A 16,161-nucleotide genomic window follows, 5' to 3' on the forward strand; every position below is an offset into this window, starting at 1 on the left:
TTAACAATTATTTTAAACATCTTTAGTGCTAAGCCAGAGATGGTCACACATTTCAGTGTGTTTTGACAGGGTCATGGTCTGACATCTGCTGTGGGTGGCACAGACCTCAGTGTTATCTTTTGCTGTCACTCACCTGCTGTGTGTTGCTCTAGCTTCCAAAGCTTCCCTCTTTTTATCTGAAATTGACTATTGCCATGCTCACTGGTTCGTAAAAAATTTTAGATGGGCTAGTGCTTTTTAACCTACCGTTTTCATTTGTTTTTAAATTGTTTTCAAGTATACAAACCCTACAGTTTTCTGTGCGTTTAAGCAACAGATAAAAGGAAATCAAAGTTAGGGCAAATAACTTATTTTATATACATACATTGAATTTTTTCTGGGCTTTCCACTTTTAAGATCATTAGATTTTATACCCTTTATTCTAGGTTTATTGAACTCAGACTAATATGGCCACATTTAAACATTACTGACTTGACAGAAAGTAAGAGGATGCCCTTTTGCACATGGTGGCCAGAAATTAGCCAGTATTCATGATTCACTATTGAGGTCATAAACAAAATACTTGGCTTTCTGACAGCTACATTAGTTGCATTGTTCACCATCCACAGCTGCCAGACATTGAATGGTTACTTGGCAGCTGGCAAAGCTTGGATTCATACAGTGGGCCTTCCTTAAACCTTGGTTTTGAAAATGTCACACATTGAGTATAATTACATTGTAGTACTTGTATTTAAATGGGAAAACTAAACCTAACACTTTCTGATTTTTCAGAAAAATTGACAACTCCTCCTAGTGTCACCCAGTTTTCAGGCTAGTTAATTCTGAGGGAAGTGGAATAAATACCATCTTATGTTTTCTTTACTGGAACAACTACTAGAAACTAAGATAATTAAGAAAATGTTATGAAAAAGATTGTGGAGTAATCTTTGCTATAGTTGATATATACTAGAATGGTTTTCACAAAGACAAATACATATTTCATAAAGGAAGAATTCTCTTTATTTTAACTTTTAGTTTTTTGGTTGCCTTTCTGTTTTCTTCCTTGCCTTCTCTGTTTCTTTCTCTTCTTTCCTCCTGTTCTAGTTCCTCCCTCTTTCTTTTGCATATATATTTAGTAAATATTTTCTTTATACTAGGCATGGTGTTGGACACTGTAACAGTGTCCAACTGGTAAATTAAAAGGTAAATAAAAAGATAACCTCCCTCCTTTCAAGTGGTCTAATCATTTAATGAAGAAAAAAAAAAAGGATGTGTATACAAATAATGCAGAGGAGTGAACAAAGTAGGGACCAAGGCATCAAGGAGAGTTTAAATGTGACTTGACTTTAAAACTCTCCTAACATCTATATTTCAAAGTAGAACAATTTTGTGGAGGGGATGACTCAGTTTAATCATTTTTAAAAATTTTTAGATGGAGGTAAGCTCATTTTATTTCAATAGAGGATATTACTTTCTGAAAAATTAAGACTATGTGACAATGACATAAGTAACATAATGAAGAAGATGGAAGTATGAAAATGGAATTTGAAATCCAAGGTCAGAGATGCTGTAGAATCTATTTCTACTATGGCTTGCAATTTGAATTAAATGACCCTTAAATATTCTTATATTATTCATATTGTGTGAGTTATAACTCAGAAAAGTTGAAACATAGATTGTTATAATATTTGTTAATGTTAAGTCATATACATAAACTACAGAGCAATTGATATTAGAATTCTCTACATTGTCCTCCAAAGTTTCATGAAATTGTATGTTTTCCAGATAATTGACAGATCTATCTATCTATGTAATCTATCTGTCTGGAAATACTGAGTTCTGAGAGAGATAATGGGGCTGTTTTAGGCCCTACAATATAATCTATGTTAATAACCATCAGAGCAGAATGTATTTATCATGTACCTACTATATTTCTCGGAACTGTGCTTCATATATATATCATTTAATCTTTGTAATGTTGCTATGAATTAATTATATTTTATAGTTAAATAAAGAGCAATGAAGAAAAAAATATCAGTGACAGAACATAAGAAGTCAATATGATGAGATAAGGGTGTTGTCTCTGAAACTAAGGTGACTGCATTCAAATCCTAGTTTTATCACTTACTAGTTGTGGGGTTTGATCAAGCTACTTTATCTCTTTAAACTTCAGCTCCTCATCCTTTAAGTGGAATCAATAATAATAACTACATGTAGAGTTATTATGAAAGTTAAATGAGTTCACCCATTAAAGTGGTTAGAATAACAGTGATATGTAAACATTGTTATTACAAGTCTGAAATCACACAGCTGGAAAGTGATAGAACAGATTTTCTGGATTCCAAAGCCTGTGCTTGATTCACAATTCTGTATTGCTTCCAAGACATATCCAAGTCTTATGGATCACAGAATTTAGAAAAGGAATTTGTCTGTAATCAACTAATTTCTGTTTGTTTCTCGAAGAAAGCATATATACAAAGAGTTTGTAATTCAAAGGCTCTTTTTCCTTGGGAGTGAGTTCCAACATCTCAGAGCCTATTAGTACTAAACAGTGGTGCACATGTCAGTTTTCAGGGACTGTGGGATGAAATAAAGAGGAACTTGGAGATAAGTTACTTGTGTCTCTTCTCCCACAGTGATTTGAAAATTTGCCAGTTCTTAGGATCATCCTCAGGAGGAGTTCAGCTCTCTCTCCCCAGTTGTTCAGAGCAGCTGTTGTTTCTGTGACTTTCTTTTTTTTCTGGCCTCCTTCAAAAACTCCTTTTGGCCTTAGTGGTAGTAGTGGTGGGGATAGCTTTGTAAAATCACCAGTTTCATAGCCTTAGCATAGCTTATCTAAGTGGGATTATAGGATTGAAGACATGAAGAGTATACTAATATGAGCAGGTCAAAACGCTCTTATTGTATGTTTTCATCATAGTTAAATTTTATGTGAGATATATGGATAGTTTTGGATTTCTCATGTTCATCATTAGATTGGAAGCTCCCTATCTATAGGTTTGCTCTAAACAATTCATTGGTGTTTTTCATTCTGATTCTCTTTTCTATTTATTCATTTTTGATTTTTTAAAGTAACATATAATGTATTATTTGTTTTAGGAATGCAGGTCTGATTCATCAGTCTTACACAATTCACAGTGCTCACATAGCACATACCTTCCCCAGTGTCTATCGACAGCCACCCTATCCCTCTCAGCCCCCTCGGGTCCAGCAACCCTCAGTTCATTTCCTTAGATTAAGAGTCTCTTAGGGTTTGTCTCCCTCTCTGGTTTTGTCTTATTTCTATTTCCCTCCCTTTCCCTATGATCCTCTGTCTTGTTTCTCAAATTCCCCATATCAGTGAGATCATGTGGTAATTGTCTTTCTCTGATTGACTTATTTTGCTTAGCATAATACTGTCTAGTTCCACCCATGTCATTGCAAAAGGCAAGATTTCAATTTTTTCATAGTTGCATAATATTCCTGTGTGTGTGTGTGTGTGTGTGTGTGTGTGTGTGTGTGTGTGTATCATATCTTCATTATCCATTCATCTGTCAATGGACATCTAGGCTCTTTCCATAGTTTGGCTATGTGGGCATTGCTGCTATAAACATTGGTATGCACATGTGCCTTCCGATCACTACATTTGTATCTTTGGGGTAAATACCCAGTAGCCGGATCACTGGGTTGTAGGGTAGCTCTGTTTTCAACTATTTGAGGAACCTCCATACTGTTTTCCAGAGTGGCTGCCCCAGCTTGCATTCCCACCAACAGTATGGGAAGGTTCTCCTTTCTTTGCATCCTCACCAATACCTGCTGTTTTCTGACTTGTTAATTTTAGCCATTCTGATTGGTGTGAGTTGGTATCTCACTGTGGTTTGGACTTGAATTTCCCTGATGCCAAGTGATGTTCAGCACTTTTTCATGTGTCTGCTAGCCATTTGGATATCTTCTTTGCAGAAATGTCTGTTCATGTCTTCTATCCATTTCTTGATTGGATTATTTATTGTTTAGGTGTTGAGTTTGAGAAGTTCTTTATAGATTTTAGATACAACATGTGATATGTTATTTGCAAATTATCTTCTCCCATTCTGTTGGTTGTCTTTTGGTTTTGTTGACTGTTTGCTGTGCAAAAGTTTTTGATCTTGATGAAGTCCCAATAGTTCATTTTTGCCCTTGCTTCCCTGCCTTTGGAGATGTTTCTAGGAGGAAGTTGCTATGGCTGAGGTCAAAGAGGTTGCTGCCTGTATTCTCCTAAAGCATTTTGATGGATTCCCATCTCATATTCAGGTCTTTCATCCATTTTTGGATCTTCTTTGTGTGGGGTATAAGGAAATGGTCCAGTTCCATTCTTCTGTATGTGGCTGTACAATTTTCCCAACACAATTTGTTGAAGAGGCTGTTTTTTTTTCTCTTTTTTTCCATTGGACATTCTTTCCTGCTTTCTTGAAGATTAGTTGACCATAGACTTGTGGGGGTCCATTTCTGGACTCTCTATTCTGTTCCACTTATCTGTGTGTCTCTTTTTGTGCCAGGACCATACTGCCTTGATGATTACAGCTTTTTAATAGAGCTTGAAGTCTGGAATTGTGATGCCACAATCTTCGGTTTTCTTTTTCAACATTCCTCTGGCTATTTGGGTCTTTTCTGGTTCCATACCAGTTTTAGGATTATTTGTTCCATATCTGTGGAAAAATTTGATGATATTTTGGTAAGGATTGCATTAAATGTATAGATTACTCTAGGTGGCGTAGACATTTTCACAATATTTCTTCTTCCAATCCATGTGCATGGAATGTTTTTCCATTTCTTTGTGTCTTCCTCAATTTCTTTCATGAGTATTCTATAGTTTTCTGAGTATAGATTTCTTGCCTCTTTTGTTAGATTTATTCCTAGGTATCTTATGGTTTTGAGTGCTATTGTAAGTGGTATTGACTCCTTAATTTCTCTTTCTTCTGCCTTGTTGTTGGTGTATAGAAGTACAACTGATTTCTGTGCATTGGTTTTATATCCTGACACTTTACTGAATTCCTATATAAGTTCTAGCATTTTTTTTAAAGATTTTATTTATTTATTTGACAGAGAGAAATCACAAGAAGATGGAGAGGCAGGCAGAGAGAGAGAGAGGGAAGCAGGCTCCCTGCTGAGCAGAGAACCCGATGCGGGACTCGATCCCAGGACCCTGAGATCATGACCTGAGCTGAAGGCAGCGGCTTAACCCACTGAGCCACCCAGGCGCCCCAGTTCTAGCATTTTTGGAGTGGAGTCTTTTGGGTTTAACAGATAAAGTATCATATCATCTGCAGAGAGTGAGAGTTTCACTTCTTTGTTGATTAGGATGCCTTTTTGTTGTCCGATTGCTGAGACTAGGACTTCTAGTACTATGTTGAATAGCAGTGGTGATTGTGGACATACCTGCCATTTTCCTAATATTAGGGGAAAAGCTCTCAGATTTTCCCCATTGAGAATGATATTCACTGTGGGTTTTTCCACAGATGGCTTTGATGATATTGAGGTATGTACCCTCTATCCACACACTGTGAAGAGTTTTGATATGGAAAGGATGCTGTACTTTGTCAGATGCTTTTTCAGCATCTATTGAGAGTATCATATGTTTCTCATTCTTTCTTTTATTAATGTGTTGTATCACATTGTTTTGCAGATGTTGATCCAAACTTGCAGCCTAGTAATAAATCCCACATGGTGGTTCGGAATAATCCTTTTAATGTACTGTTGGATCCTATTGGCTAGTATTTTGGTGAGAATTTTTGTGTCCATGTTCATCAGGGATATTTGGTCTGTAATTCTTTTTGATGGGGTTTTTGTGTGATTTTGGGATCAAGGTAATGCTGGCCTCATAAAATGAGTTTGGAAGTTTTCCTTCCATTTCTATTTTTTGGAACTGTTTTGGGAGAATAGGTGTTAATTCTTCTTTAAATGTTTGGTAGCATACCCCTGGGAAGCCATCTGGCCCTCGGTTCTCATTTGTAGGTAGATTTTGATGACTGCTTCAATTTCCTTATGGGTTATGCATCTGTTCAGGTTTTCTATTTCTTCCTGGTTCAGTTTTGTTAGTTTATACATCTCTAGGAATGCATCCGTTTCATCTAGATTGTCTAATTTGCTGGCATATATTTGCTCATAATATGTTCTCATAATTTTTTGTATTCCAATGGTGTTGGTCATGATCTCTCCTTTTCATTCACAATCTTATTAATTTTATTAATTCATGATTCTATTAATTTTATTCATGATTTTATTAATTTATTAATCTTTTGTTTTTGATAAGTCTGGCCAGGGGTTTATCAATCTTAGTAAGTCTTTCAAGGAACCAGCTTCTAGTTTCATTGATTTGTTCTTTTAGTTCCTATTTCATTGATTTCTGCTTTGATCTTTATTATTTCTCATCTCCTGCTGGGTTTAGGCTTTATTTCCTGTTCTTTTTCTACTTCCTTTAGGTGTAGGGTTAGGTTGTGTATTTGAAACCTCTTTTGTTTCTTGAGAAAGACTTGTATTCGTATATACTTTCCTCTTAGGACTGCCTTTGCTGCATTCCAGAGATTTTGAACAGTTATGTTTTTATTTTCAGGTGTTTACATGAATTTCAGAAATTTTTCTTTCATTCAATTCAAGCAAATCAGAAGAGAACTGAAACTGGGGGGAGACAAAAGGGAAAAAAAAGAGAATATGATCCAGCTGGTGAATAGAACAGAGCCACAGAGTAGAATTTGGATATATTATTGTCTGTTAGAAGAAACTTCCAAAATCTAAAGAAAGAAAAACTTATGTATGTGTTTGTTTGTATGTGTGTGTATGTATGTATATGTGTGTGTGTATATATATATGGGTAAATACAATGAAGAGATGGAATGTGACTATAGAGGTGAAAATTTAAAAAGTATTTTAAAAAAGGAATTAAGATAAGAAGTTGGTTGAAAAAAGAAAGAAAAAATTAAAAGAAAAAAAAGGAGGGAATGATAGAACAAAGCCATATATTAGATTTAGGGTATATTTTGGTCTGTTAGAGGAAATTGTATCCCAAAATTTTAAAGAAAGAAAATCTTCTATATCTATAAAAAATAAGGTTAAATACAATGAAGGAATGGCATATGATCGTAAAAATGAAAATTAATGATTTTAAACAGGGAATCGAGAAGATGGTGGTTAAAATAGGAAAGAAGATAAAGTAAAAAAAATAGAAAAAGAAAAATATTTTCTTTGAAAAAAGAAACTTTTTAAAAAAAGTTTAAAATTTAAAATTAACTTTGAAAGACTAAAGAATTGTGGGGGAAAAAAGCCATGAATTCTTTGTGCCATATTCCCCTAGCACTAGAGTTTTACAGTTCATATTGTTTGGTAGACTTGGTCTTGGCTGGATGTTCTTGCTGATCTTCTGGGGGAGTGGCCTATTGTCATGATTCTCAAATGTCTTTGCCTGAGGTGGAACTACCCTGCCTTTGTCACAGGCCAGGCTGACTAATCTTCTCAGTTTTGCTCTTGGTAGCTTTTGTTCCCTGAAAGCTTTCTGTACAGCTTTGGAGCATGAAAATGGTAGCCTCCCAGTCTCTGGTTCCAGAGGAGCCGAGAACTCAGGACCCCACTCCTCAGTAGGCCATCAGAGAAAAATAGTCAGTCCCTCCTTTCTCCCTAATCTCTGGCCTCATTCTGCTCACCCAGCCTGTGACTGAGCATTTATATCTCTGGCACATGACCAGTCTCCAAACCTAGCAGATTCCTCTGGTGCACTCTCATGCTACTACTCTTGGGGAATGTAGGGGAGTCACCCCGGATCTGCCACTTGTTGGGCCCCTTCTTGAAGAGTAGAGACCTGACAGTGCTGCAGATCATAGTTTATAGCAATCCTGAGCTGTGTGCCCACTCCTCGGCTCTGTCTTTGTAGCCAGCTTCCTCGCTCCTGTACTTGAGAGTTCTGCCACACTCAAGTACCCCAAGTCTGTCTGTGACCCACAGGGGTCCTGAGACCACACTGTTCCAGTGAGGCTTCCATCTCCTGCTTACCCCCACTTAGCCACCACAGCAACGTCCCTCTGGGGAGCAGTCTTCTAGAAGTTCTGATTCTGTGCTCCACTGTTCTCTCACTTGCCAGTAGCTGGCTGATAGAGGCCCCCTTCCCCATGGTCCATTTTTTCAAATATCACCTCAGATTCACTTCTCTGCATGTCCTGTCTTCCAGAAAGTGGTCACTTTTCTGTCCATAGAGTTGCTGTTATTCTTTTCTTTGATCTCTTGTTGAGTTTGTAGGTGTTCAGAATAGTTTGATAACTAGCTGAATTCCTGGGACCAGATGAAATTTTTGTCTCCTCCTCCTCTCCCATCTGGCTCCTCCTCTCTATTCATTTTCCAACAAAACTGTATAAAACTTGAAAGGAACTGCCAAATTTTCTCAAAGAGGCTGCACCATTTTCATTCATACCAGCAATGTACTCCAGTTTCTCCAGATCCTAACCAACACTTGTTGTCTGTCTTTTATTGTAGCCACAGTTTTATGGTGGTAAGTGTACCTCATTGTGGGTTTTTGTTTGTTTGTTTGCCGTGAAAGCTTTGTTGTTTCCATTTGGTCCACAGCTTAAGAGAGGGCACCTGGGTGGTTAAAAAGCTGCCTACTGCCTGCCTTCACCTCCTCATCCAGGAAGAAATTCTCCAGGAAGTCATACAGGTGGGGGTCTATATGTGCAGAAACCCTGGGCATGTAGATCCAAAAGGCCCTGATTCAGGTTCTTCTCCAGAACCAGGTGGCTTCCATGGCATCCAGGGTTTTACTCCACTCATCTTAGGATGGCTTCTGCACATCTTGCAAAAGGGTGTGGCCACTGCAGTGGTTTTTCATTTTCAAGAGACACTCAATACCCTTGGGCTTCTCATCTGCCTGCTCGAAGAAGTGGCCCATGTTCTTCAGAGCCACAGCATTTTGGTTGAAACAGAAGCCCAGAGAGAGGTAGGTGTAGGTGGCCTGCAGATGCATGTTGACCAGGCAGTTGATGGCTCCCTTCACCTTGATGGAATAATTCTGATGAATCTGGATGCTCATGGTTGATTGGTAATAAGGAGCTAAGCTCAAAATAAGGTGTTAGCTAGTCCTGGAGGCAGAGCCTGGCTGAGAAGATAGCTCCAAATGTTGGGACTGGAAAAAAGGCTGGAGGGAGGTCAGAGGCTAGTAGAAAGAGTGACCCTGGGTCTGTTCCATCCAAACACTGTTGAAGCAAGAGATGGATCTGTAGAACTGCTGGGTGCACTGCCTCATTGTGGTTTTGACTTGTATATCCCTAATGACTGAGGATGTTGGGCATCTTTTCATGTGTTTATTGGCCACTTCTATGTCTTCTTTGGAGAAATGTTTGTTAAAATCTTTGTCCGTTTTTCAATTGGGTTGTTTGTCTTTCTGTTTTTGATAGTTCTTTATATATTGTAGATAATAGACCCTTATCATATTCATTGTAGATATTCCATCTGTGGGTTGTCTTGTGACCTTACTGATAGTTTCATGTGAGGCACAGATTTATTATTTCACTGTGTTTGCTTCTGCTTTTGAAGTCATATCTAGGAATCCATTGCCTAATCCAAGGTCATGGAAGTTTTATACCTGTTTTCTCCTATGGGTTTTATAGTTTTGATTCTTACATGTAGGACTTTGATCCATTTTGAGTTAAATTTAGATATGGTGTGAGGTATGGCTCCAAGTCCATTCATTTACATGTAAATAATCAGTTGTCCCAAAACTATTTGCTAAAATGACCATCCCTTGTTGAATTGTGTTGGCACTATTGTTAAAAATCAATTAGCTAGGGGTTCCTGGGTGGCTCAGTCATTAAGCACCTGCCTTCAGCTCAGGTAGTGATCCAGGGTTCTGGAATTGAGCTCTGCATCAGGCTCTCTGTTCAGTTGGGAGCTGGCTTCTCCCTCTCCCACTCCCCCTGCTTGTGTTCCCTCTCTGTCTCTTTGTCGGATAAATAAATAAATAAATAAATAAGTCCTTTAACAAAATCGATTAACTATAGATGTAACAATTTATATCTGGACTCTCAATGCCACTCCACCCATCTATATTCTGTCATTATTCTAGTCCTATACTGTCTCAGTTAGTTTAATAAGTTTTGAATTCAGAAAGTATAGATTATTCTGTGTTTTTCTTTTCAAGGATTGTTTTGGCTATTCTGGGTCACTTGCATTTCCATATAAATTTTAGAATCAGTTTGTCAATGTCTGCATTAAAAAAACAGTTTGGGTTTTTATAAAGGTCATGTTGAATCTAAAAGTTATATGATCGGTTCACCATCTTAAAATACTGTTTCCCAGTTCATGAATATGGGGTATATGAATATGGCTGTAGGCTTTGTAGTTTTTAGTGTATGAGACTTGCACTACTTTTGTTAAATGTATCCCCAAGAATTAAAAAGAATTCTTTGCAAGTGGAATTGTTTTTAAAATTTTATTTTAAAGGGAAAATTTGAGGGCAGTAACTTATTGGATACCCCTGGACAGACCACTACACTTACTGTAATTTTTTTTTTTAAACAACAGAATGTGTCTTACCATTTTTTGTATCTCTGAAATTTAATGTAGTGCTTGGTACATGGTAGGCTCACTAAATTTGTGTTGTGAACATTAGTTGTTGGTAATATCTAGATGAGATTTTTTTATGTGTGTTAAACTTCAGGTATAATATTTTTGAAAAATTAAATGCAGTACTCTTATGTTTTGATGATATAGGTTGTAGGAAATAATGTTTACCTTCTTTTATGTAATTATTCCACAAATATAATTTGTAAGTGATAAGGCTAATAAGCAGAAACCTTGACATTTTGTGACATATAAAAAAGAAGAAAGTGCTAGCAATTTTTTTGTGATTAAAATTGTTTTCTGTGAGTCAAGTCTGTGGCCATGAATTTTTAGCATCTTAGGGATTTAAGTGAAAATAACTTTTTCATGTCCAACATGATATTGCAGAGAAAAACAGCAGCCAGGGGGTATCTTTGGAAAGTCTGTAATATCATTGCCAACCACTTGCTCTAGTCTTTTAAGTTGTGGGCAAGCCTGAATTAGGTAGTATTTATTTATTTCCTGGAAGTAGCGTACTCTGATTGTATCAATTGCCTTTATAACATTAATGTTTCATCTTCAGTGGCATCCAAATTGCTTTGACATTTGTGTTATATCCCAGAGTGCCCATCTTTCAGCTCAAAGAAGAGAATTGTGTTGGGTAATCTTAATACAGTCAATGGAGTAATGGATGTGAAAGCAAATTATGTGGTTAAGCTCATAAATTAAGCCAGTCCTTTTTGAGAAATATGTATAGGGAGAGAGAGCTAGAGGATAATCTTTAAAACAGTTTTCTTCTGGTAATTTCATTATTACATGCAATATAATTTTGAAAAGATATTCTATTTTAATTTAAATTCAGTTAACCAGCATAGAGTACATCATTAGTTTCAGATGCAGTGTTCAATAATTCTTTAAACTTAAAGACAGGATTAAAAGTCAGCTGTTGGAAAGGAGTGTCTGTGGTCATCTGTTTGGTGAGGTGGTATGAGTGAGAGACAGAGCTGAGGGTTCTACCAACTAATAGCAGACATTTGTGTTTAGTAGTATAAGTTCATGCTGCTCTTCTAAACATTTTCATGGAGTCCAAGGAAGTTCTTGTTCACTGTAAGTTAATTTGCTTTCCTCTTGACCTACTTATGGTGAATGAGGCATGACTGTTGACCTGACATATTTCCTTAACGATTTGCTCATAAATTCTCAATTCTAGAGCTCACATGTATTGTTTGCTTTGCTTGTTCTCTTTAGTACTAAGGCCATTTATGATTATAAAATCAGGGATTGAAGAGATGAGAGAGGGCTGCCAAATTGTCTAGTAACTTGGAACTTAAAAGTTATGTGTGTATTTCTCCCACCAGAATGCCTATGTTATAATTTGACTAATAAGTATGTGGAGAGATGTATTCAAACCCTTATGTGTTTAACTTTGTAAATGCTGAAAATAAACTTGTAATTTGGTTTACAATTTTGATATAGTTAAATGCTAGACTGCAGAATATCTTAATGAAATATATTAAATATTGATCTGCCTACTTAGGACCTTGGGAGAAGATAGTGTCTATTTTTTTTTCCTAAGTGGTATTTCCTGTGTGGTTTGAAGTGAAATAACTGCAAATACTTGTTTTCCTTGTACCAAAATGAGTTAGTTCATTTTTTTCTTCTAACATGTATGTAGTGATTTTTAGTAGCTAAGGATAATGTTAAATTTGATGGATTATTAATCATTAATTAGTGACTAGTCATTAAATAAAATGCTATATACCACGCATTTTGTATATTTTGTCTCACTTAGTCACTTTAGGAGTTATGTATGATTATTTTCATTTTACATACAAAGAAACTGAGGATCAGAGCCGTTAGTCTCCAAGCATTTAAGTGCTAGAGGTAGGATTTATATCTTTCTATATTTATATCTATCTATATGCTTGTCAACCTGCCCCCAAAGCTGATGCTGTTAATCATTCCTAGCCTGCATTCCATAAATAATCACATAGCACACAGTAGTATTGCCAGTTCCTGTCAACCAGAAGAGTGAAAACATATTCACGATGTGGAAATTTTTCCTTCAGTTTCTGTCTAAATGGTTTAGAATTGTTACTGAGCTCCTCTCTGAGGAAGAAAAGAAAAGACAACATTTTCCAGCAGGTTTCTATGTATCATGTTGATTCTGCTGTCTTTTATAGTGGCTCAACAGTGACATGTATTAATCTGCATTCCAGAAAAATACACCCCATAGAGAGAATGTGTGGGAACAGCTGGTTATGGCAGCTGTAGGTAATGAACACGAGACAAGTCTCAAAGTTCAGTTTTTTCCTCTTTCTGCATGTATACCCTTCATGTATCAAAAGGAAGAATTGTTATATATATATGTATGTATGTATACATATATACATACATGTGTATGTGTGTGTGTGTCACACACACACAAATTGTGCTTAGCAAAGAAACAGAAGCTCCATGATATTGTTATTCAAATTCTCTTTTCGAGTCATGGAATGGTGATGCCAAAATCACCTCCTTTGGGCCTTAGTTCAGTCCTTAAGGAAAATGAACAAACTTGGATGAATTTTCTCTTGGAGAATAAGGAACAATGTTTTTTTAAATTGCTATATTCCCAAAATACTTGCAACAGAGCTATATATATAAAGCTTAATAAATGTTTGTTGATTGATGGATTGCTTGCCTAATTTCCCATGGCTCATAGTAGTTGAGGTTATAATCTGAGTCTTTGACATTTAAGTTCAGTGTTTTTCTTACCATAATGGGTTGTTTGCACTCCCATCTCAGAATAATAATTGCCTTTTCCTTTTGAAAGGCAGAAATTAAAACTCTGAGAGATTTAAAAAACTTGCCCAAATTCACACAGGTAGGCCAGGGCTGACAAGTTCTTAAAGTCTAGTCTGCTTGACATTAAAGTCTGTGTTCTTAGATGCCCTTTGTAAGCTGCACCTTCCTAGAACAAGACCTCACATAATATCTAATGAATGAAATTTATATTTGTATTTTAAAGCCCTCTTCACAAAAGAAAATATGTAATCCATTTTTATCAGGCACTAGAACTGAGTGGTCAAGGATAAGGATTCTATAGCCAGGCAGAGTTTAAAATCACAGTTCTACCACTTACATGACTTCAACTAAGTTTCTCTGTGGCTCAGATTCATCAGTCACAAATGATGTCCATAATACCGATTTCATTGGAGTTGTTTAATTAAGTAGGCATGAAGTGCTTAAAACAGTGCCTGACATATAGTAAGCCTTATGTGTTACTATTATTTCCTGGGTATATATTTGCATTACAAAAAATTATCTTATAGACAGCGAAGCTTAATCCTATTGTCCTCTCTCATTCTGTTTTTCTAAGAACACAAAAACTAGTAAGGCATCACCCTCATGGCATGCTACAGTCTCTAATTATTATGATGAAAATTTTTTTAGAGTCGGGGTAGGGGCAGAGGGAGAGGGAGAGAGAGAGAGAATCCCAAGCAGGTCCCACACTCAGTACAGTCCAGAGGCAGGACTCAATCCCATGACCCTGAGATCATGACATGAACTGAAATCAAGAGTGAGATACTCAATAGACTGAGCCCCCCAGGTACCTCTCATGATGAAGTTTTTTACTTTTTTTTTTTTTTAAGATTTTATTTATTTTTTGTGACAGAGAAATCACAAGCAGGCAGAGAGGCAGGCAGAGAGAGAGGGGGAAGCAGGCTCCCTGCGGAGTAGAGAGCCCAATGCGGGACTTGATCCCAAGGACCCTGAGATCAGCCGAAGGCAGAGGCTTAACCCTCTGAACCACCCAGGTGCCCCAAGTTTTTTACTCTTCTTTAAAAGTTTTCTTTTTCTCTTTCTTTCTTTCTTTCTTTCTTTCTTTCTTTCTTTCTTTCTTTCTTTCTTTCTTTCTTTCTTTCTTTCTTTTTCTTTCTTTCTCTCTTTCTTTTTGTTTGACAGACAGAAATCATAAACAGGCAGAGAGAGAGGAAGGAAAGCAGGCTCCCTGCTGAGCAGAGAGCCTGATGTGGGGCTCGATCCCAGGACCCTGGGATCATGACCTGAGCCGAAAGCAGAGGCTTTAACCCACTGAGCCACCTAGGCGCCCCCTTTAACAGTTTTCTTAATCTTTAAGCAAAGATCTGATTTCCCCAGTACTCCTATTTAGAATACTACAAGAAATTTGTTGTACTTAGACCAGGAAATAACATTAATACTTAGAGGATAACAAATTCTTTTTCATATGGTGCACAAAGGACAGCCACATTTATTATTAGAGCAGAAATGAGTAGTCTTTTTAAAATATTATCTTGAGAGAATGTACCTTCTTTTGCCTAAAATTAAGACACTTCATGTAGGGTGATACAGTGGATGAGCACAGGACTTGGGAATCAGAAAACCCAAGTTCATATCCCACTTGACAATTATCAGTTGTATGACGTTGGATGACAAAGTCCTCTTAGCCTCTTTCAGCCCCAATTTTCTGTACTGTGAAAGAATGTAAGAGTGACTGCTCTGATTATCTTACAATGTTTGGTATTTATCAAATAATATTTTACATTTTCAAGGCCCAAATTCAAATACTGCCTTCTCAACGAAGCCTTCCCTAACTCCTCCAGGTAGATTACTTCTTTCTTCTTTATATTCTGAGAGCAATTTGTATCTCTACAAATACTCCATTTCTTTGAGCCAAAATGACTATGTCTTCCCACTGGATTGTAAGCTCTTTGAGTAGATACTCAGTTTCGTTTTCTGCCCCCTGTCTGGGATAGTGCCTTGAATATGTTCTCCATACATATTTACCTAATTGAAATGAATTTGTGCAATAGTGCTTTGTATACTGAAATATGTACAAATGGAAATTATTGTCAATATCCACTTATACTTGGCACTTAGACTTTCTCACAGGCTTTTTAAACTCACTTATGCCATCCAATGTTTAATCAGACTCACCCTGCATCTCCAAATATCTTATCTTGGGGAGAGTCAACCAGGAGCACAACTAAAGTCTTTATTAAGCTCCTGAATGCAAGTTGTATTGTCCTAACTGCTGTCCAAATCAAATCGTCATGGTTTCTGCTTTACAAGAGCACAGTCGAAAATCATCAAATTTCTGCATGCAATTTATGCTGTCCTTAGTACTGTTCAAATTGAATTAAATAATTAGATCAGTGACTTCTAGACACACTGTAGGGAAGAAAGACTTGTGTGAATACATTTATGAAAGATGCTAAAAACTATTTAAAAAATAAAACCACACTGTCTGAATATGTAACAGCTTTTGTTGAGAGTTATGTCTGACATGGGTAGTTTTAGATTTGGATGTTTTGTCTAAGTACACTAGGCAAGAAGCCTTCATATCACTTCTTAATTGGGGAAAACCTATGTGTATTGAGTTTTTCACAAGTTTTTGATGTAGTCCCTGGAAGTTATATAACGTATTTTTATTCTCCTATAATATTCTACAAGGTCATAAAATTACTCTTTTGTGGTATTTCATGTGATGTGGGTTTGGTGTGATATGAGGATGTTTTTCTTTAATCTCATTAGAATTAGAGAAACAAGACCTTACTTTTAAATGTAGAAAATTGTTCCTGGGTACAAAAATAAAAGCAGAAAAGAAAAAAGGAAACAAAAAATAAGAGGAAACAAAGGGAA

The 16,161-nt window shown here is 36.6% G+C and overlaps 1 protein-coding gene across 2 annotated transcripts in view; it reads left to right on the forward strand.

Annotated features, from left to right (window-relative positions):
• Positions 1-16,161, forward strand: part of DLG2 (discs large MAGUK scaffold protein 2) — a 2,075,147-nt gene that overhangs the window by 203,297 nt on the left and 1,855,689 nt on the right. Inside the window, exon 1 of one of the 2 annotated variants that reach the window (XM_032356654.1) lies at positions 11,569-11,622. The exons of the other annotated variant lie outside the window; for it this stretch is intronic. Within the exon in view, the coding sequence (XP_032212545.1) occupies positions 11,595-11,622 (28 nt within the window). The 5' untranslated portion in view covers positions 11,569-11,594. Of the gene's footprint in view, positions 1-11,568; positions 11,623-16,161 lie in introns of those variants that run through there. 2 annotated transcript variants of the gene reach the window in all.

Source organism: Mustela erminea, chromosome 9 (genome assembly GCF_009829155.1).
Source record: "Mustela erminea isolate mMusErm1 chromosome 9, mMusErm1.Pri, whole genome shotgun sequence".
NCBI lineage: Eukaryota > Metazoa > Chordata > Mammalia > Carnivora > Mustelidae > Mustela > Mustela erminea.